This window comes from Hermetia illucens, chromosome 3, assembly GCF_905115235.1.
Source record: "Hermetia illucens chromosome 3, iHerIll2.2.curated.20191125, whole genome shotgun sequence".
In the NCBI taxonomy this organism is placed as follows: Eukaryota; Metazoa; Arthropoda; class Insecta; order Diptera; family Stratiomyidae; genus Hermetia; species Hermetia illucens.
The window spans coordinates 175,531,771-175,554,993 of record NC_051851.1 but is presented as its reverse complement, the minus strand read 5'-3'; the positions used below and the strand labels follow the sequence as shown (position 1 = coordinate 175,554,993).

General features: G+C 46.4%; 1 protein-coding gene across 4 annotated transcripts in view; it reads left to right on the top strand.

Annotated features, from left to right (window-relative positions):
* LOC119650585 (uncharacterized protein DDB_G0284459) overlaps window positions 1-23,223 on the top strand; it is a 268,771-nt gene that overhangs the window by 135,826 nt on the left and 109,722 nt on the right. For all 4 annotated transcript variants that reach the window (XR_005249340.1, XM_038053419.1, XM_038053418.1 and 1 more), the window contains one exon: window positions 6,923-7,688. Coding sequence is in view for 3 of the 4 variants with exons in the window: in XM_038053419.1 (XP_037909347.1) it covers window positions 6,923-7,688 (766 nt within the window). In the remaining variant the exon portion in view is untranslated. The remainder of the gene's footprint in view (window positions 1-6,922; window positions 7,689-23,223) is intronic.

The window sequence follows — 23,223 nt, the reverse complement described above, 5'->3', positions numbered from 1 at the left end:
CACTGCGCTCCGTAAGGAACCAAGCAGTGCGGAAGTTTTTTCGCTCAAGCCATACCTTAATATTGAGCATGAGCATCTCTCCACAAGTCAACTAGCAATACCAGTGAAAATATGCATTAGCTCATCAAAGCGTATCAATGCTAGTAGGGCACTAGTTGACTTCGTGGGCGGACACGTTGTCTAGATTAGAGATATCACAACCCAAAAAGGACATGAAACAAGTCCTCGGAATCTGCCCCGCACAGAACATAACCCTAGCTCCAATCAAGGTTCAATGAGTAGAGAAACTCATTCAAGCTTCCATGCCTCGTCAGGAGGAAGCTTATTTCGAATCCGAAGTCTACGACAAAACTTCCTCTGTCAGACATACTTTTAACGTATCCCTATGTGAGCCGACCTTCCCCACCTTTGTTCAATCTAAGCTTCCACTTAGACGTTGCAATCTCATCTAACAACCTTTTAACCGGAAGAGGTCCTAACTCCTCCACCTAATCAGCACTAACTTAATCCATTTGAAGCAAAGGTTTTCTTCCTTCTGATCCTGTAGACCGTGGCACGGACTACCTTCAAGTCAAAAAGAGGAAAACCTAATATAAAAAAAACAAGCTGACAACGCGATTCCCTGACATTCATAGAGCAGTTCCCTGCCCTTCACCATCATCACAAACTCAGAGGGGAAGCGTTCGTAGAACATGCAAGGAAGACGCATATACTTAGGTCTAGATGCTTTCCTGTTTAGAGCCTATTCACACCTTATCACACGGCGGAACATACACACCCTTTTTGATTAAACGCGTCCTGAGCTCTATCAGGTACAGTACAAGTGGATATGTTCCGCGATGGTGACTCCCAAGCATACCACTTTTTGTCGGCATTTTGAATCTCGTCCATTCAACTTAACTAGAGGCGAACGACATAGGTTGTCCTTCAGCAACATTAATTGACACCGCGACATCGAATTTAAGAGGCCACGCGTACTCAGTAAGGCGCTACTCAAGCTGAAGTCGGCTGTTTCCCGAAAAAAGAATATCGAGATAATCCGCGTAAGCAACGCATTCAAACAGTGAAGTAAGCCGCACCCCACATTAAACCACACACCCTCGTTGACACCTTGAACGGCTGCTTTCCTACTATGAAAATAGCTCTCAACACAGATGATCAACTTAGGTAGTCAAAAGCGCCTTTAAAATCTACAAAGATTCCAAGGACATAGAACGTCGTCGTAGGATCTGCCAGTTCGGAAGCCATACTGACTTCCCAATATCAGATGGGATGTTTTCACTCTCAATAGCTGGACCATGATCATCTCTTGCCAAAGGTCAGGAAGAGGAGAAACGACCTCATCCTTCCGTGGGTTACTCCTATTCTTCTCTGGCGACTTCAGGAGGAAAACGAGCCTAGCAGTCTCCCAGAATGCCGGGAAATAGTCCTCCTGTGCGCAACGCTCATAAAGGTACTGGGTATGAGATGGGATGGTCAGCGAGAAGGCTTTTTACATCTCACCAGTCAACCCATCCCAGCCAATTGACTTCCAAGACCTGAGCCTAACCCTGCTCTACTCGCCCTCGCAACATTTCATGGGAAGAATTCCTCCCCCTCCGTTCAGTGCGATCAACAATTGATACCGAAGGCTCTGATCTCCGAAATATATCAACCGAATACTATCACCTTCACTTTAATGCCAACAATGTAGCTTCGTTTCTCTTTGCATATGTGGTAGACCCTCCCTTGCTTATGTTGGGCTCGCGCAAGTGCTGGTCGAGATCGTGCATCACAGAAGTCTCTATAGCGCAATTCAACTGGAGCAATATGAGCGCCGCGGCACTCATTAATCCTAGCTACCTGTAACGGAGCACAATATCGATTGATCATATGCCCAGGTGGAAATACCCCGGATTACGCTGTGCAGTGCACACGTGATTTTTTACCTTACAGTCAGCAACTTTATGGTTAAAACGACATGTCGTCGGCGAGATGTTTCTCATGTATCTGCTGCATTAACTGGTCAACGCGGCTATAACAGTTAACGTCATAAATAATAGTACAGGATCCCAATTTCGGGGCCCGTGCTGGGGCTTTGACAGCTCTTTGGTCTTACCTTACTTGCTGTACTATAAAGCGATCATACTACTCACCATAGTGACAGTCTCAGACGATGCTCCGATCTTGAGCAGGATGCCCTCCGCGACATCACCCATCTGGACTTCCTTATCAGGTACTGGGGTAGCTTCGCAACCCTTCTACTTCGCAGAGACCTTACCCTAAGTTCCACGCGCTGCAGTTTTCTCTATTTCGGTGCTCATTTCCTCAGCTCCGCCGACTTTTCCCACCCCTTTTCTTCTTAGCAGCATATCAAACTGGTTCCACCTTTTCCATGATACAATACACTCATTTATTTCGCCAGAACGTCCACTCGGATCATAGTCACGACCACCAATATTGCTTCATTGGATGTGGTTCTAAAAGTTCTGGAAACCCTCAAGGGCATCAGCCGGTAAATTAAATTCACCGGTGTCCTCCTCTGGGAGTTTACAAGCGTCTCCACCCACACGGGTCGCGCGTGAAGCAAAATGGATTGGACCATTCCGGCAAGAAGCAATCTCTGATAGTTTTTCGGTCCACCAATATTGGGCACCATTTTTGCAAGTACCACGGTAATACGTTCTAAGTGTTCCGTAAAGCTCAGTTTGGCGCCAGTTATCACCCAAAGGTACTTTACAGCCGCCTTCGAGACAGCGGAATGTCCACCAACTTTCACATTGTCCTTCTTTATTCGTTATTAAGACCACTTCCGTTTTCTCATCTGCCAGGATTATCCCGAACACTAAGCTATGGACTTCATTGTTCTCACGGTCTCCGTCATGTAGACCTCCAAATCGTCTGGCTGCCGTACTCTAACAATTACATCTAGATAATCCACAAATTCAACAATCGAAGCCTCTTCTGAAATGGGACGAACAAGCACCTCATTATACCCGACCTTTCACAGCAGGTGACCTAATGCAGAACCCTGGGGTCAGCTCCAATGTTTTTGCTGATGTGGACTTGCACTCCACTTCTCCTGCTTTGCTTCAACCTGTCATTCGAACTGACCGAAGCAAAGACATCGCTTCAGTACCACTTACTCCCTAAGCCGACACATAACCCAGTCGATGCTTACTTTCCCCACTGACAACAGTGTCTGGTAGACTTATGATGCCGATTTGTAGTCCGATAAGGTCGAACTTCTTTTCCATGGCCTCACGAGCCCCCTTCTTCGTGGTGATCTCATCCATATCCTTGCAAACTATAGTAATCTCCGACTTGCTAGCTCTGATGTTAGTTTAGTATCCTAGGGAATTTCTAGTTTAGTTCTAGAATTTATCTGCGGTTGCATCCTTGGATTTCTGTAGCTTCAACATTAAGAAAAACAGATAAAAATTTTTGGACTCGCTAATGGGGCTAAGATTATCTACCCAATTGGGGAATTGGGGGGTTTGTATTTACTCTTTTGAGCATATTAGCGAATGGCCCTTCACCACGTTCGGAGATTATGATTACCTCTGGTCTTACCTTCCTCCCATCTCTACTTTTCCGAGGTGCCACTTTGCTTCAGATTTCCACATTTTTCTTGTGAGATACACTTCCTTTCCTTCAGTAGTCATCTGCTTGGATTGGCTGCTGCTCACTAGCTGGTAGTATCTGTTCGTTGTTCGCGGGCAGATCTCGGCACCTTCGCTCTATTACTCTCGGTGAACAAGTACGCTGACTTAAACCTATGGACCGAAATCGTGAGCACTCGACCTCGGAATTTTAGCACGAAGGTCTTGCCGGTTCTACTTGCGACCTCATACGGGCCATCGTATGGCATCCTCAGCGCGTTTTTCACGAGTACAGGAAGCAAACGACGTACGCTGACCGTGTCGTATCGTCAGTGCTGGTCGTGGTCAGTGGTAATATGGGGCTTGGAAAGCGGCAAAACTAGTCCTCATAAGAAAATCAAACAACTGTTTTCGCTTCCGCGAGATTCGGTCCACGTATGTAAGACAATATCGTTTCCCTCCGAAACATGCTGACGATGACGTGAAGTGGCTTTGATTTAGGCTTGACAGGGCAACAATGGGACTTCGATGATTACGCCAAATACTTACTTAAGTCCTAACTGAAGTCCAAATTCATCACGCAGAAGCTGTTTAAGCTGCTTAAGAGTCGGTGCATTCTGATTTCGCAGGAGCCTCACAGCCAATCAAGATCCTCACAGTTTCGACGCGTGAAACTGCTTCGGCGACGGTATTGTCTCTGCCAGCTGCGTGTTTGATATCGGTTGGCATGGTGAGGCATTCTCCTGCGTTCGCCGAAGGGCTTGTGGTCGATGAAAGCTCTAAATCCACGCATGAGTTGTAATTTTTCTCCGCACCATTAACTTGGCTGAAAAAAACTTGTTGGTTCCCAGGAGTTACTCTTTATCTGCCCCAGTAGGGCTCCTATCGCGAGGTTGGATGCGCCGCAAGTAATGCCAAGAAGGACATCGACACGTGGGTATATGCGGGTTCCAGCGCTAGAAGGATCACTCTCCGCTCTCCGGCGTGCAAACTGCGGGCGCCATACCTTTAACGTTGCTCTTGAACAGATCGGTGAACAGAGCTTGGGTTGTACCTACGTGGGCAATCCACTTCCTGCAAGAGTTGAGCATATCGACGAAATGGCGTAGTTATTTGGTTATCTTGGTTTTCGGGGAAGTCTTGGTGACGGCTACCTATGCCCCCGATGAGGCGATACTGCTTCATGGTGGTATTTCTCGGCTAAGTCCTAAGCAACCTTGCACTTTGAAGGATTCAAGATGATACCATATTTCTGGAGGCACTCAAAAATGATCTTAAGGTGTTTATATAAGTATAGACGTCTATACAAGTAAGGCAGAGATTGCGCAGCAGCACTTCGTCGATGAACCGTTAAAACGTCTGAGCAGCGCTGCATAACCCGGATCAAGCTTCACCACTGCTGGGCGAGACAGCGAACCTTGTAGGCTACAGATCATTCTGATGAAGTTGAAATATGTTTCGTTTTGTGCCACAATTTTGGTTGTCACCAATAGGGATACATAATTTCCAGATACTGCCCTAGTAGTTAGTGGTACTGGGGGTCAGCCGAGACTATCTTAAAAATTGGAGTTGATCATTTCACTACCTTACCCTTCGATGAAAGCAAGGTTCACTTATCGATCAACTGATCATCCTCTAGATCGACCATGAGACCATAATGACAAGAAAATCATAGCCAATGATGGACTGCTCTACGTCCGCTAAGCGAAAATTCCACGTAAAGTCACGTCATAGACACAGGTTGACAGGGCGGGTTTCTGAGCTGTCAGTGCTGGCGATAGTGCCATTTGACACAGATAACTCGTAGATGGACCTTTGGGGGTTGGTTTTTGGACTTTGACCGAGGGAACACACATAAGTCGGTGTCAGAATCAAGCAGATACCTACATGCGATGTGGCCTGATGTCCCTGGCGAATAGGCGGGGTGAACTTTTAGCAGGGTCGGTCGCTGGGGTGATAGGACCGTTGAAGACGAACGTCCAGGAAATTCGATTTTGCTAACAAATGTATACTTGACATCACCCGTGCCCTTGTAATTAAAAGAGCTGTACCTTCACAAAGCCATCTAGCATCTCAAACCCACGTTGGGCGCCACTTCTACACTTCTAAATTCTTCTTGGTATCTTGTTTGGTTTAAAGCAAAAACAAGATTTTTTCCTTAAAACCCTTCAATTGAAATCATAAGAATGCAAAACCTCCATGACGCACTACCTGCTTCAACGTCATACCCATCTTGAGCTCGAACGAACGTCACTTCACTCAAGTCCTACATCAAATTTAATGAATTCGTAAATCGCAACACCGTCTAATGCTTAAACAAAAGGATAAGAACTCTCCTATTCTGCATGTGAATGACAAGAAAATGACACGAAGTGAATGGACGTTATTTGATGTCTATTAGAACACCACTTCGCCTCGTCAAGTGAGAACCACTTATTGCCATCGTATAGTTCGCACCTTATTGTCGCGCTACCTTAAGTACATCTCGCTCATGTTAGTTTTGAGCATACTTTCCAGGACATGACGTTGAAAGCCTGTTAAAAAGTTTTATCTGACATGAACATTTTCAGTAGATGCAGCAGGAAAGGATTTGTCTGCCGATGAGGATTCAGAAACGTATAGGAGAACTGTGGGCCCTACCTCTTTCTTTCCTTGAAAAGGAAAGATACTTTCATATGTCTCCCAATCTTTTCCGCCAACTCCCAACCTTTTCCCTAAGATGTAGGTGCGAATTCAATACTCATAAATATCCTTTTTTTCATTTAGTGACTCCTTAAAATTCAGCTCACAAAGTATTTATCGTAGGGGCTTCCACCCGGCTTAACTTACAATGTAAATATTTAAATACAATAAATTCCGGCTTTCACTGCGTAATAAATTCAATTCTGAAAAGATAACAAATTCATTAGCACCAAATAAAAATAAATTGAAGGAAATATTCTTGAGGAAACACCTCTGCATCCTTCGCATTGTGAATCCATTCAGCCAACAACGGTCCTGGATCTAACTCCTACCCCGCTATTGGCACCCAGTGAAAAGGCGCTGCCTCAAGGTTCAAGGAGAAAGGTATCAAGAAAAGAATCTTATTGAAATGCATAAATATAATTTCATACATCCTTGCAAAGATAAGATGCTACTGCTCCTGTTCGTGTGCTACTCAAAATATTTTAGGAAGGAGAACTGGTTGCACGTTCAACGTTGAAATTTCGTCCCTCCCGTTTCCTTAAAAAGTCTCTCTGTATCACATTCATCGCAACTGTACGCGTATTCATAAAATCGTATTTCTTCCTGGATTTCCTGCTCAATTTTCCATTTTTATTTTCTTTCCTTTTCCATTCCAGGAAAGCACACAAATAGGGCAGAGAATTATTACGCCTGTTTCAAACATATCGGAAAGACTTTCAAGGAATCGTACAGAATTCGAATTGGACTCATCCACCAAAGATTGTGATAGCGAAGTGGAGCATGAATCGGGGGCGACAAATGAAAATGAGGATGATATCCTTCCGAGCACAGAAGAAAAACTCCAAAATATCGCCATCATAGAACCGAATTCGGAAGGAGTTGAATACGATGACGAAGAATTCGAGGAAGATGAGGTCAAGGTTTCCGAAAACCGTATCCGCCCAAGCTCCAACAAAATCGACAACACAAACGTGAACGACCAAACTGAAAATCGTCCTGTTGGCAGTAGTAGCGGTGACATTAAAAATCCCGAACCTACCCCCAGCAATTCACTGAACAAACATTCGTGCCGGAGCCAAACAACAAATTCCACAAAAACTAACATCACAACAGGTGCTCCGAGCACGGAAAATTTGAATTTGAACAGCATCCGCTTGGGAGGGTTGGGCGAAGGACAAAATGACATTTCGGTCGAGTTGACTCGTGAGAATTTCACCAAGCTGGATCTAGATAAAAATTTGCAAGAACAACAGCAGCAACATCAGCATCAACAGTCGGTACAGCTGCAGGACCGACATCGAGAACATTATAACCATCCACGTGCCACTTGTCCCAGGAGCAGCTATCAACGTCATCAGGAGAATTCTTTATCGTCGAATTCGGCTGAATCTAGTCCTGATGATAGTCTTATGGATGACGAAGGTAAGTTTTGTTTTATTTCTCTTTTTATTTTTGATCCACCAAGCGCCTTAGAAAGGTCAAATTTTAAAATGGCAGAGGATTTATTTAGCATTACGATCCTGCATTTTAAGTAATAAATTCCGGATGTAGGTAGGTTTTTTCCTTTCATCTTAAATATGAATATAAGTAAAAGGATTTTGGTCTTTATCCAATTTTATTTGTTTTAATTAAATTAATGCACGGAAAGCAAATAATCTATTTTCGGTATAATCCACAAGGAAATAATATTTTAGTATTTAAGAAACAGCCAAAGAGATAAAACTTAATTCACGATTTTACTTTACGTATTTTTGAAACAGCAAAAGAGATATTTGAAATTTACGATCGCGCTGAAGTGTTCCGTACCGCGGTTGGATCAGAAGAGACCGACTTATTTCCATGCGGTCCTTACTGTCCCAACCAACGGCATTTTTTTACCGCTGGCTCTCCACTCCCCCGGTGCGTTCTGAAAACGCGTGAGTGGAGAGTTTCCGCGTTCAGCGCCATCTACCCGTCCGCATCCGCAACATCCGAAATAAATTTCGAATGCTGCAGATCCTGCCGCACCACATCACTCCGCCCCCAGACGAAACCTAGGGGTTTCGGCGACGGATCCCCGAACTTCGTTCGCCGTTAATCCACAAAGCGGACACGACGTTGCTTCGGGGCGCACACGGGTTTCAGCCTGGACAAAGAGACCGCCTTTTTGTGACCACCGATCTCGAGCTGGAAGAAATGTTCTCCCCGCTCGAGAACGCGGTACGGGCCCTCATATGGAGGCTGCAGCGGCTTCCGGACGGCATCCGTCCTGATCAGCACGTGCGTGCATGTGTCCAGTTCCTTGGGCGAACAAGCAGGTATGGACGAGTGTCGAGTGGGTGGTGGCGCTTTGATGCGTCGGAGATTGTCCCTCAGCAGACGCACCAACCCCGACTCCGTGAGACCCGATCTCTTGTCGAAGACCGGATCGCTTGGGAGTCTTGGGTTCTCCCCGTAAACCAGCTCCGCGGGGCTGGCAGCAAATTCCTCTCGGCGGGTTGTACGAAGGCCGAGAAGGACGAGAGGCAAGACTTGAGTCCAGGACGGGTCGTCGCGTGCCATAATGGCGGCTTTCAGCGTCCGGTGCCAACGTTCTAGCATCCCATTGGACTGCGGGTGGTATGCAGTAGTCCGCTGGCGTTTAAAACCCAGGAGTTTGCCTAACTCGGAGAAAAGGGTGGACTCAAATTGCATTCCCTGGTCAGTGATGATCACTGCAGGGACGCCAAAGCGAGGTATCCACTCTCGGCAGAGGGCTTCGGCACAAGATTGCGCCGTAATGTCCTTCAGAGGTATTGCCTCAGGCCACCGCGTGAACCTGTCGATGATTGTGAGGCAATACTTGTAACCGTGCGAGTCTCGCAAAGGCCCTATTATGTCGAGGTGTATGGTGTGGAAACGCTTGGTAGTGCGGGGGAATGAGCCCACTTCTTTCCTTACATGCCTGGAGACTTTACACTTCTGGCATGCGATGCACTCTCTGGCCCAGGAATTGATATCCTTGTTCATGGAGGGCCAGAAGTATTTTCCGGTGACTAACCGGTTTGTTGTCCTGATGCCGGGATGCGCCAAGTCGTGAACTGCGTAGAACACTTCCTTGCGAAATGTGGCCGGAATGTATGGCCGAGGTCCCTTTTCCGAGTCTTCGCAGCAGAGCGAGAGGTTTGAGCCGAAGATGGGCAACTCCCGAAATTTGTATTTGGGGTTGGACTTGAGGCTCTGAAGTGCTGCGTCATCCACTTGCGCCTTGGCAATAGCCGCGAAATCGAGTGAGGCGGGGATGTTAACTTCGGAGACACGAGACAAAGCGTCAGCAACAATGTTGTCCTTCCCGGACACGTGCTGGATGTCTGACGTGAACTGGCTTATGAAGCTCAGGTGTCGAAGCTGACGAGGGGACGCTTTGTCGGGCTTCTGTTTCAAAGCGAACGTGAGAGGCTTATGGTCCGTGAACACTGTGAACGGCCTGCCTTCTAGGGAGAAACGGAAGTATTTGATGGACAGGTATGCGGCGAGCAGTTCGCGATCGTAGGTGCTGTAGTTCCGTTGAGCGGGATTCAACTGCTTCGAGAAGAAGCTCAACGGCTGCCAAACTTGGTCCACCTTTTGGTGAAGGGCAGCACCTACTGCGATGTCAGAGGCATCAACAAAAACGGCTAGGGGTGCATCTTGATGAGGAAATGCCAAAAGTGTAGCATCAGCCAGTTGCTGTCTGGATTTATTGAACGCGCAGACAGCCTCTTCAGACCACACAATCTCTCGTGTGTCTTTTGTTTTGGGGCCAGACAAGTACGCGTTCAAAACGGACTGGTGATGGGCGGCCTTGGGCAGGAAACGACGGTAGAAGTTCAGCATGCCCAAGAACCTCCTCAACTCCCTCACTGTTTTTGGACGCGGGAAGCTTGTAATTGCTTGCACCTTGTCTGGGTCGGGCTGTATTCCTTCAGAGGAAATGGAGTGGCCGAGGAATCTCACCTGTTTTTGAAGGAATTTGCACTTCTCAACGTTTAAGACTAAACCGGCCTCAAGGAGACGTTGAAAAATGCACTCGAGATGGGCTAAGTGCTCAGACTCAGTAGAAGAAGCGACCAAAACATCATCCAAATAGACGAAACAGAAATCGAGGTTTCGCAGGACTGAGTGAATGAACCTTTGAAAGGTTTGCGCCGCATTGCACAATCCGAAAGTCATTCGGGTGAACTCGAAGAGTCCAAAGGGTGTGCATATTGCCGTCTTTGGAATGTCTTCAGGAGCTACTGGGATTTGGTGGTATGCCTTGGCTAAGTCCAAGGTCGAAAAGATGCGGCAATTCGCGAGGTGGTGCGCAAAGTCGTGGATGAGTGGAATTGGATATCGGTCAGGAACAGTCTGTGCGTTTAGCCTTCTGTAATCCCCACAGGGACGCCATTCGCCATTTGGCTTAGGGACCATATGTAAAGGGGAAGACCAACAGCTGTTTGAGGGCCTGCAGATACCCTGTTGAACAAGTTGTTCAAATTCTTTCCGCGCGATAGCCAGTTTCTGGGGTGGTAGAGGACGCACCTTTGAGAAAATCGGGGAACCAGTAGTATTTATGTGGTGCTGCACATTGTGCTTTACTGGTTTCGAGAGACTACATTCGGTAGTTATCTGGCTGAACTTTTGGAGGAGTGTCCGAACACGAGAGTCGGAGATGTCTTCCAAAAGAACGGAAAGGTTATTGTCAGCGTGAGATACCATTTGGCCCGACGAATTTAGTTTGGTTGTGGGGTCTATAAGGGACTTATGTTGCAAGTCCACCAGCAACCCATAGTGACACAAGAAGTCTGCGCCTAATATGGGGAAGCTGACATCCGCCAGGATGAAACGCCACGGAAACGTCCTACGCAAGCCAAGACTCACGTCCACTTGCCTGTACCCGTATGTATTGATGCGGGAGGAATTTGCTGCCGCCAGTTTGAGGGGTTGTGGATATAGTCGATGATGCTGGGGTACGGGAAGAACCGAAACCTCCGCACCCGTGTCGACGAGGTAGTTGCGCCTGCTGAGGGGGTCGAAAATAGTTAGGCGACGTGGCGCTGCGCTCTGGGTGGCCGTCGCCAAGACCCCCCGCGGACCTAGTTTTTTGTGGTAGGCGCGAATTTGCAAGGTAGCGTACATCTTGTCGCTTTATCTCCGAAGTTACGATGATACCAGCAAATACTCTGGTCCGCAGGCTGTCTTGACGATCTGCTACTCGAACGCCCTTTTCGTGTGGCAGACCGTGAGCGAGCTCGCGGCCTGGCACTCGAACGCTGAGCGTCCAACGTCGCCCGCATCTCGGCCACGCTGGCAGTTAAGGCCGCGATCTCGCGCCGTAAGTTGCCGACCTCATCCGACGGTGGTTGAACGGCCGCTATGGTTGGGCGAACGTACACCTCCTGTACTTGATCGGCCGTTGCTGCCAGTTCCTCCAAGGAACCGGAGACGCAGGCTAGGATCGCCTGGGTGCCCTCCGGGAGCCGACGCAGCCAGAGCGACTTGATCAGGTCGTCGCCGATCTTGCTCCCACCCAATTGCCTCATTTCACGAAGCAATTGGCTGGGAGTTCGATCGCCCAACGTTAAACCCGCCAGCAAGTGGTCTAATTTTGCCGACTCGCTTGCCGACAGGCGCCTGATCAACTCGCTCTTGAGCTGAGCATACGATGCCGACTTCACTACGTCGGACACCAGAAGTATGGACTCTTCGTCCAGACCGACCACCGCGTAGTTGAAACGGGTCGCGTCCGATGTGATGCCGGACATTTGGAACTATGCTTCCAAATGCACGAACCACAGCTCGGGGTTTCGACGCCAAAACGGAGGAACGCGTACGGCGAGGGCGGTCACTTGTGGATCCGATGGGCCTGCCGCGTCTTTATTTTCAAACGACATTTTTCCTACCGAGAAGTACGAGATTGTGATGCAGACGCGGTGAGTTTATACTGAAACGCGGTGAAATTTACACAGACACGGCAGGCCGTACCCACAAATGCACGCACGAACCGAGAAAAACGACGACCGAAGCGGACGCTCTCCAGCGCAGACCAAAAACACCGGGAAAACAGAGAACCCGCGATTCGAAACACCTCAACGCCGTCTCTTGCAGCGGCTTTAATTTTATTGATTTTCCCTTTTTAAGGTTTTGTGTGAAACAAAACCTTATTAGAATCGAGACGGTGTCTGTCTGTCCGTCTGTCCGTCTGTCTGTCTGTCTGTCTGTCTGTCTGTCTGTCTGTCTGTCACACTCGATTTATTCGGAAACGACTAGACCGATTGTCACGAAAATTGGTGAGAGTATGTAATCTGGTGATCCCTTTACATGCAGTAGGTGGCGCCATCTTGTGTTAACTTTAAGGGGGGGCTCCCCATACATGTGAATGGAGGGTCCAAATTTTTTTTTCCCAGAATGTAGCCATGTAGGGTATCAAATGAAAGGTCTCAATTAGTACTTTTCGAATCTGGTTCAATATTTGATATTAGATGAAACATAGGGGAGTGAGGGTTCAAAATGTGACCCACAAAAAGTGTAACAGGTCTCGTTCTCAGAACCTATCCAACCGAAAAATCTGAAAAAAATCACAGTGGTGCATCTCTACGAAATCTAGGCCTCAAAATATATCCGGTTCCGATATCTGTACAAATAAAGTTAATAATAGTATATTTCCACATTTTAGAAATTTGCCCGGCACCCTCCTTTATGTTCATCCCAGAAGTACAAAATTTGGCGTGCGTGTAATGAAGAACATAATACACAGTTTGGCCAGGTTTGAAGAAAATCCAACTATTATTAACAAAGTTATAGGGGCTGAAACTTTACATTTTTTTGTGAATTTCGTGCACTCTACAACCTGCATGACGTCATCATCACATGTCAATTCGTCAATACCACAACTAAATGAGTTCTTAGGAATTGGGTCGCAGAGAATTATTTTGTTTTAGTTTTGTAGTTATTTGTCAGCCAGACATGTGTGTATGTAGGTATATAATAGATGCGTGCTAATGAACTTTGCGGGTAGTGCCTAATTCAAATAGATATAAGAAGTAAATCGGAAATATGGGTACGATCAATTTATATACTTGCATATATGTGTACAGTGTTCGGAAATAGGCAGTTTGTTTGTTTAGGGTGAGGGTGATATCTATGGCTGTAATATGTACGTATGTCTCGTAGTTTGGAAAAATATGAAGGATTATGTTGGATTTGTAGCTATATACGGACAGAAAAATGTGCGTTGAAGTTTCTCACATAAGATGAACACAAAACCTTTATACCCGAAGCGCGAGCTTCCGGTATTCCGACTTGTTTTTTTTTTATATTTATAATATTTAAATTAATTTGTTGTAACAATGTATGCACGAAATCACTTAATTTAGCAAATGACTTAATTGTCCGCTGTGGTGGCGGTGGCTACGGCGTCTGCAGCGGCTACGACGTCTGCGGTGGCAACGATGGTGGCTATGTCTGAAGAAGACGAGGAAGACGATGATGATGATGATGAAAGTGTTGGCGGTCAGGTTGTTAGAGATGTCACGACTGCTGCTGATGTAGAATTCTGCTGCTCTGGATACTTCGGCGGCTTCCAAAAGTGTAGTTCCTGTGGAGGATTCCCGGCGGAGTGCCACTGAACAACACACTCGGATTCTCGTCGCACTGCTCGGGACAATGTAATTTTCTGCGGACTCGCTGGTGCATACAACACGGACGACACGTCGAGCTCTGGCTGACGGCAGCGGGCTGCCCAAGGGCGTCGTCGACGGGGCGGCGCAAAAGAAAAATACAACCCCTGACACTATGTCGAGTACGAGAGCTGCGGCTGCACCCGGGTTCCTTGTAATATGTAATCGGTCAAGCCGTTGTCCAAGATGAAAAGAAAATGCAGAAAGAGCGGCGCGAGCTGGGCACGGACTCGGAACAGCTGCGAGCGACACAGCCACAATTCAAAGCGATTACCAAGAAATGTCTGGCGTTTACAGGAATGCAATATGGAGATCTCGTCGACACTTTCTTTTTGTTGACGAACGTCGTCAGATTTTTACGCCATTAATCCGCACACACCTTGGGAACACTTCTGAAGCGCGTATAGTATTTCCTGCAAAGATTGTCGGAAGGTCGTGGCAATGATGGCTGGTCCGGCGTGTGAAAGGCGTTTGAAAGTTCTATTTCTGCCGTGTTGCTCGGACGAATTTTGTCGTCAATAGAACTTCACCAATTGCGGCGATGGCGGATAATTTGTTACTTTTTCTTTTTTTTTATATCGGGGTCACCAATTTGGTCTTTATCCAATTTTATTTGTTTTAATTAAATTAATGCACGGAAAGCAAATAATCTATTTTCGGTATAATCCACAAGGAAATAATATTTTAGTATTTAAGAAACAGCCAAAGAGATAAAACTTAATTCACGATTTTACTTTACGTATTTTTGAAACAGCAAAAGAGATATTTGAAATTTACGATCGCGCTGAAGTGTTCCGTACCGCGGTTGGATCAGAAGAGACCGACTTATTTCCATGCGGTCCTTACTGTCCCAACCAACGGCATTTTTTTACCGCTGGCTCTCCACTCCCCCGGTGCGTTCTGAAAACGCGTGAGTGGAGAGTTTCCGCGTTCAGCGCCATCTACCCGTCCGCATCCGCAACATCCGAAATAAATTTCGAATGCTGCAGATCCTGCCGCACCACAGGATCCTCAGCAGCCAAAAATTAAGGATATGATAATCTATGACCAAGAAATGTTAGATAACCCCATCTGCGAAAATATGAATTAATGGGAGCTAATCCCCGGAAGAATTCACAGACCAAATACATACTTGAAAATAAAGGACGACGATTGGGTTGAAAGTTTACAAATTTGAAATCCAGCTAAAGCAAAGGACTAAGACCGATTTTTTTCGGGGTAGGCAGGTGAAATGCATTTTCACACAAAGTGGAGAGGACTCCTGTCTCAGACAGACTGCCGGTTAAAAGACCCTCTGTTGGGTCAAGGACACTAAACCAGAACCGTTTGACAGATTAGTACATACAAGGCCTATTAAGTGTAGGAGCAAAACCCCGTGGTTAAAGGAGCCTCAGCTACCCTGTCATCTTTCATAACCATCTCCTTCGTTTCCTCTTCAACAATGCCTTGAGTGTAACATGCCCTCTGTTTCTCGTGTCCTCCATGTACAGCATGGCCTCAATTCTGTTGTCCAAAGGCAATCTATGCCCTTCCATTGAAGGGCGATGGTGATGGCACTCCCACCTTCTGTCAAAGAAAAAAGGTGTCACCACATCCTTGCAGAGAACGCAGTCGGGCGACCATACTTTCAAGATTATTTGCAAATAAGACCGAAAACACCTGTGTACGGTCAAGTAATAGTTAACCTCACCATGCTTTCCATTGAACAACAGCGGCAAGTATTTGCTGAGATGTGAGGTCGACCTACCCCTCGATTCAGAAATCACAGGCTCTCCCTTCACAAGCGATGGCTTTCTTACTTTCCTCGTCTTTTCTGAGGTATTTAAACCACCTCAGCAGCGTAGAAAGGGATCGGAATAACTCCTGTTGACACCATTACTGTTGACTCCGCGACTGTAAGGCAACTCGCAGAGCCCCTCACAGTTGTACTTGTTTTAGGCGCTTTCGGTACATTTCCTTACTGAGGGTTTCGTACGCATATTTCGGAACTGTAAAGAAGAACGAACTGAAGCACACCCATCAACAAAAGACGCCTACTGGATGTGACCTGTGATCTGTGACATTGGACATCAGCCGATAAATCGTATAAATTCTGACCGCAGCCTCGGGTATTGCAAATCTGCCCATCTGCCCCTCATATTTGTGTCTGTTATGAAGCCGACTCTTCGATAAGACCAAAGTCTCATAAAACTGAATAGGGGGCGGGGGGTGTTGGTGCGGGAACTATCTCTTCGGTGAAAAGAACGACTTGGATTTTCTCCAGAGCTAGGAAGAATGCATTTTCAGCCATCCATCTGGTATCTGGTCGCATTACTTTTCCGAATATTCACTGAGCATGTTTACCGTGCGGGGGTTTACCAGTATTGCAAAATAATCCGCGTATACGACCAGATGTGACTCCAGTCGTAGAAGACTATCAAATAGGACATTCCAACGATCCGAACGAAGGATAGATTCCCGAACTTTTGACCTTAATTTTGCGCTGTTGTTCTGGTTTTTCTGGGTTCGAAAAACAGTGTACAGGCCTTTCAATAGTCCTTCAGCATTTGCAAATGCGTGGCCTGGATAAGGGAAACGATTTGGCAATACCACGTAAGATAATTGAAGGTGTTTCTTATGTCCACCGTGACGAGCAGCAACACTCCCCGACAGTAGCGACTGTGTACTTCATACAGTTTCATCGCTTGGAACACTTCCTCTATCACATCAATTGTGGATCAACTCACTCTAAAACCATATTTTTTGGCGAGTAGTCTCCTACAGTACGCTGATAAGCAAGCCTGGCTTGTACTTGCACGTTTTATGCAATACTTCGCTGAGAATGCCATAATGATGCTTCTTTGTTTATCATGAACTGGATTCTCTACAGTGGCCATGGCCCGCATTTAACGTCGCTGATTGACTCCTCCCGTCATACTTTCCGCCGTTGATGTCATGGCAGAGTTCCTTTCCCTTCCAAAGGGTAACTCCATTTAGGCCTTTTGTCAGTTAAGCAATCCAGTGAAGTCGGCAGTTGCAATTTCAGACGTTCGTTCTCTCCATTGTATCACCGCTGACACAGAAGACTCCTTAGCAATGGTCAGAGATGGTGGAATCATAACCAGGGCGCCAGAATGTCGAAATGCTCCAAAAAATTTAGGACAATAACTCTCTCCAAAACTTAACACATACTCCATTCGAAGGCTCTGGCGTTAAAGTCTCCTCAGACTAGAACGCTCTCTTCCGTGTTTCAAATCTCGTATTCCGAAAAGCGGACATAGATTCCTCCGGTGTCAGGTAAATGCTGTAAAAAGTCACTCCCTCCCAAAATGAACCTGAATGAAGCCATCTCCTCGAGCATGGTCTCGCACGCGCAAGTTAACCCTATCTCTCATCCAGATGGCAGTAATGCCAAATATATCGGTATTCCACGATGGCAGACGATTTGCCTCTGCCCTGGTAAGAAACCGTAAAGCCGCCATCGCTTGTTTTTTTGAAAAGTTTGGGTGCAAGCCCTAAGCGACGGGTCCGTGGACCAGGAAAGAGGGAGTAAGTTGCTCCCCATTTGGTCCGGTCCAGCATTAAGTTGATGCGGACTTAGGACCCCATCATTCTTAAAACGAATATTACTGCTAGGCATGCTCGCTTATAGGATGGGTACTGCACTGGAAATACGAGCCGCATCTTCTTTCTACAGAACGCCATGCTTGCCAAAAAAACATAATATTTTCCTGACTCGTAAGACTTCCCTTTGTGCCGGAGTTTGCAACCCTTGTAACACAAAGTGCTCCTTTCCTGCCCTTTGCATACACCTGCTATGTGCCCGTGGATCGCCGCCCCATCATACAAATGAGTCTCTTTACTTTCCCGCAATGAAGAAGGTCGTCCGTTTTCTTTTCAAGACCAGTGACGATGGACAATTTTCGTCTTCTGGAGTTGACAGATGTAACTCCCACCTTTAGGCTGCACACATCTGGATAATCCCTTTTAATCGTTTCTTCCACCTGTTCCGTGTTTATGGAACGAATCAGATTACTTATTTTAAGGTTGAAAACCATTGCTTTCGAGCCTAGAATATTCCGGGCTGTCTCGCAGAGAATACTCTTCTCATTACAAGCTCGACATGTATATCGCCGGTTCAAGCCCGCCGGATAGACTTAACGTTTCCCTGAATGACGAACCTCCACGAAAGATCTCCCTTCCTTTGCTACAGTATAGTCACTGCCGTCGCTATTCAACTTACGTTGCTGTTAATGAATTTTCTCCTTTTTTCGACGCTGCTTGGTCCTTGCGAAATCTGCATCCTTCGTGGTAGATCACTACTTTTTCCCGTCAACTCCTTTTGTCATCTATATGTTTCCCTTTTTGCCGGACTAAGGCAGCGCGTTTTGTACAACTAGGGGCTGTGCTATTGATGTGGTTTCTTCCACAGCTATTCTTCGACTGCCTTTTAGGAGCTGTACTATTGTGTAATGAGGTCCAAGAGTCCTTCCATCTCCATTATGCCATTTTTTAAATACAAAAAGATGTTTCGCTGGACGATAGCAGCAGCTTCCATTTTCCTTAGGATTACCCCGCACTTCTTGAGTAGCCTTTCTTCCGCTACCCTTTCTTTCGGATGAGGTCCACTCTCTCCGGTGAAGTGACTTCCAATTCCGCCTGACCCAATCCGGAAAGTCTATAATGGCATCATCTATGGTAGAAAAAGAAGACGTCGCAGAGTCTACCTCAGAAGGTGTGATTGGGTAGACCAGGATTCCGCAGAGCTTTTAAGGATACCGAATTGGTGGACTTCGGCGCAAACCCGGGATGATTGGAGTTTCTTACTAAGGCAAGCCTAGTCCGTATACCGGTTGTTGGTGATGATGATATCTGAAAACAATGAGCCTCAAAAGTATAAGGAATATGTATCACTCAAAAAAAAGACAGAGAGGGGCTGTTGATAGATACCTGCTCCACCTAGCTCCACCTCTCATAAAAGATAGAATAGGGTTTACGTCCATCAGCACTCTACCACCAGTAATGGTCTACACCAAGGACCAGTTTGACATTGACACCACCGGAGAGAATGTCTATTTAGCATATTTCCGACTTGGATTCCTGGCCCCCAGTTGGAAAGAAATCCAACTTCAAATCGGGTTCAATGAACTCAGCTGGTGATGGGTATCCAATTAGGGCAAATTTCTCAGCCAAGTACCAAAAAGTGGAACTTTCTAGTGAAGCTGAGTAGCAAGGCGGCAAGTCAGCGCATATCGATAAAATCGCGTTTAGGCGCTGGCAAACCTAAACTCAGAATTTGTTGCTTTCGATATTTTTGTTAAGCTGAACACGCGTGATTGGCGACAGATCCTTTCAAATAGCATCCAAAGTGGGATCGTTAAGTCACTAGATTTCGACAGAAAGTGAAACTCAAAGAAGGAATATACTATCCACCTCCAAATAGAGTTGAAATTAAGCTCTCAACTTAGACGGCCCTGCACTTTTTATGCAGCTGCCCGGCATCCTCAGATCTCTGCCTCTGGAGAATGTTCTAAGATTCGCTAAAGCCTGCGAACACCGTCGGCGGGAAGCCATTGAATAGGCAACTTACGGAGATAGTTCAATGGGCCTAACAATGGCCTGAGTACTCGGAGCTGCGACTCCCCCCAGTTAACTAAACTAACTAACTGAAGCTCTCAATTTTATTGTTGAGGATGCTGGCAGTCCTGAGTCCGCACCCACATGGTGACGGACCGGACCACTTGGGAAGCAACTTATTTCCCCTTATGTAGTCTACGGACTCCCCTTTGGGGGTTAAACACCTAAGTTTTCAAAAAAGAAAAAAAAGTTGACTGACGGTTTCGTCCGCATTGAAGACCTTTTCCCCCATGTGCACCTTGAAAGAAACGAAGGTTAGACGATTGGAGGGGCTGGTTCGAAACATCCTATTTAAACGAGGCTATGGGTTGATCCCCTCTACGTCATCATGCCCCACCTTTTACTCGAAACTCCGCGTTAATTGTCCGATAATCAATCAAAATTACGCCTTTATGCTCCCAAAATACATATGTCATGAGTTTTTTTGGTAGAAACAGGGGTTTTGAACTTTTTGACGGAGGGTGAAGAAGCGTGACACAGATGTTGAGGCCGTCCATTAGTCTGTAGCTTATAGTGAGAAACCCAAGGGTCGTCTTCACTGAAACCAAAGCAGAGAAAATCATCGCTTTCAAGTTCGTAGCACCGACTCTTTGAAAGTCTCCACGCGATTCCTCGTGGGTGGTTCTGCCAGCTGTTTTAGGACCCATTTCACAGTCAGTTTTCGACATCTGGCGATTTCTATGATCATTTTGTGCAGTAAAAATCTGGAAACTTGCAAGAATGCCGCGAAACGTTCATTATCATCAACGGCGCAACAACCGGTATCCGGTATAGGCCTGCCTTAATAAGGAACTCCAGACATCCCAGTTTTGCGCCGAGGTCCATCAATTTGATATCTCTAAAAGCTGCCTGGCGTCCTGACCTATGCCATCGTTCCATCAAAGGCAGGGTCTGCCTCGTCTTCCTTTTCTACCATAGATATTGCCCTTATAGACTCTCCGGGTTGGATCATCCTGCGGTGCGAGACTCGCACGGATATAAATATTGCCTCACAATCATCGACAGGTTTACGCTGTGACCTGACATTCCTGCATAATCATGTGCTGAGTTCTTCTGTCTAGAGTGCATTCAGCACTTTGGTTCTCAGTTCTCGGTTTCAAACGTCACAGGACCACTGCGTACCAACCGCAGTCCAATGGGATGCTGGAAAGTTGTCACCGAACCCTAAAGGCCGCCTTAATGACGTACGAAGATCCATTTTGGTTGCAATCCACGTCTCCTCGTCCTTTGTGCAACTCTTCAAGATGAGTGGGAGTATGGGGGGAGAATTTACGGTTCCCTGCCGATCCTGTGCTGGATACCAGACCAGGGTCAAGCGCCTCCAGCATGCTGCGTCTGCTTAGGGACGGAATTTTGAAACTACGGTCGGCTCCGCCTTCCCGATATACGACACTGGAGGTCGATACCGCCAGAAACCTCGAGAGATACTTGCAAGTCCTCATTTATGCGAACGCTCTTCGAAAGCCGTTTCACCCACCGTAGGAGAGCCTCTTTAAAGTCCTGGAGTGACAAGCTCGACGTTCGGGGCGGACCTAACCGGGTCACCTAGGCTGAAGGTGGTTGCCGAACGGAGGGACGCTTCAAAAAAATGTCCGCGAAGCGTCAAGTTCGCCCGGTAACACTATTGGGAGATCACGTCTTGGGTTCCTCCGCTGAACTCGCGCGGTTTCAGCTGAGGGCGGAGGGATGTGGCGGCACATCGGATGCACGAGGCCGGTTCGTTGCACTTCCTCCATTTTCTTGATCTGACTACTGGAAGGAGCGGAAGCCGGCCACAATGCGGTGCTGACGAAAACGAGCCGTGGATGACAAAAGTGTACATGCCAAAAGTGGATGGATGACTAAATGGATGGATGAGAAAAGCATTCAGCTTGATCAGAAAGAGAATACCAACCCTACGTCCCATATTGATCGGCGAGTTGACTATAGTAGAGTCAAAACCAGCGGTTGAATACCTTAGTTTAATGTTCGATACGATGAGCTTTTTCGAGCAGCAGACAGGGCTGGAGCTAATTGCGGATATTGGTGGCCCTATCTTTACTTGAAGATGTCTTCTTATGGGAGCAACGCAGTCCGTTTTGCTCTACGGGGCGGAAGTATGGCTGATGCTTTTGACAAGGAGGGGCATATTAAGCGTCTTACCAAGTGTAACGACGGGGAGCTTTGTGAATAGTGCCTGCTTTTCGCATGGTCCCAAAACCGGCCGTGATGGTGGTCGCTTCAGTGATCTTTGTTGCCTGCTTACTTAGAAACGTGAACCCATCTACAATCGCAAGGGCGAAGATTTAGGATAGGTGGTTGCCCGCGAAGGACATTAACGGCCACTTATCGATTAGCAGCTCTCCTGCCAAAATGAACCAAAAAGCAGATGGACTGCGCTGCTCATCGACAATTTATATCCATGGCTGAATCGAACGGATGGTAAGATTGATTATTTCCTTACCATGAAGGGGGTGGGGGGGATATGGAGGTCTTCAGTCTTAATTGCACAAGATTGAAAAGGTACGATCTCATGATTGTGTGCTCTTCAATGGAATGGCGGACGGAGAACGTACCTCTCTTGTGAAAGGTAGAAAGGCTTTCGTCAGCTGCTTTGCACAGACACAGGAGAGCTCTCTCCAGATAACGTTGTCAAAGAGGTGCTGAGGAGCACTGGAAGATGGGTTCGTCGCATTACGTTCGGGTACTTCTTATTGCGAAGAAAATTGAACTTGATCGGGGGCGGGACCAGATGGCAAGGTGTTCCGTAAACCAACAGCTATCTTCCTCGCCCCTCCCCCTTGGTGAAAGGAATTCCTCGACTTGAAGGCCCTCTAAGCCGAGAGAGCAGGAGGGCTAGCCAGAAGTAATGTGTCAAACCGTTCAAGACTAGTTCTCTGATGACAGGGAGGTGTTCAGTTGGTAGTCCGACGGCGTACCATTAAGGGCCTCCAAAACCTTGTGTGTAAATGGATTCACCTACCTTACCCCCTAGAATCCTTGAAATTATAACCGGAAATAATCCCGGAATACTAAATCCTGTACACTGTCATGAGTTGCCAACATAGTCTCGATTTAAACTTACCAAGAATTATTGCCAATGAGAAAGGGTTGAAAACTTTAACCACAGATTTTTGGTGGAAATGGTTTTCAATTTTCCAAATGAAAATCTGATTGAGTTTGAGGTTTATTAAAAGTTACAAATCATTTTAGAAGTGACTTGAGTTAGTTTAAGTTGCCACTTTAATTAAGTCCGTAACGAATTGCTGCCTTAGCAATTTTCGAAATTAATAAATTTAACGGTGGCTTCGCAAAACTTTCCCCAAGCTAATCAATAAAAGTTTTATGTGTACTTTTCCGGGGGATGAAGAATTTATTAGTCGTTTTAAGTAAGTTTTGATGGAAATGAAAACGTCGTAAAACGGTGTGGGATAATTTGATTTATTGTTTGTTTGTTGTAAGCGAGTTTTGGGAAAATGTGAGGCACTTGGGGGCTGAGAAGTGGGGGTAGGAAAAACTTTAAAATCAATTTAAAGTTTAATTGGTATTTCCTTGGATGCTTGGATAATGTAGATGGAAATGTTTGCTTCCTAGTTTTGGCTAAAAGCTCAATTTTTTCTTTCATCACGTACCAAGGGCAGGAGCTCCCTTGACACACATTAAATCGGAACCGATACATCGATTCAATCCAAGAAACTTGAAGC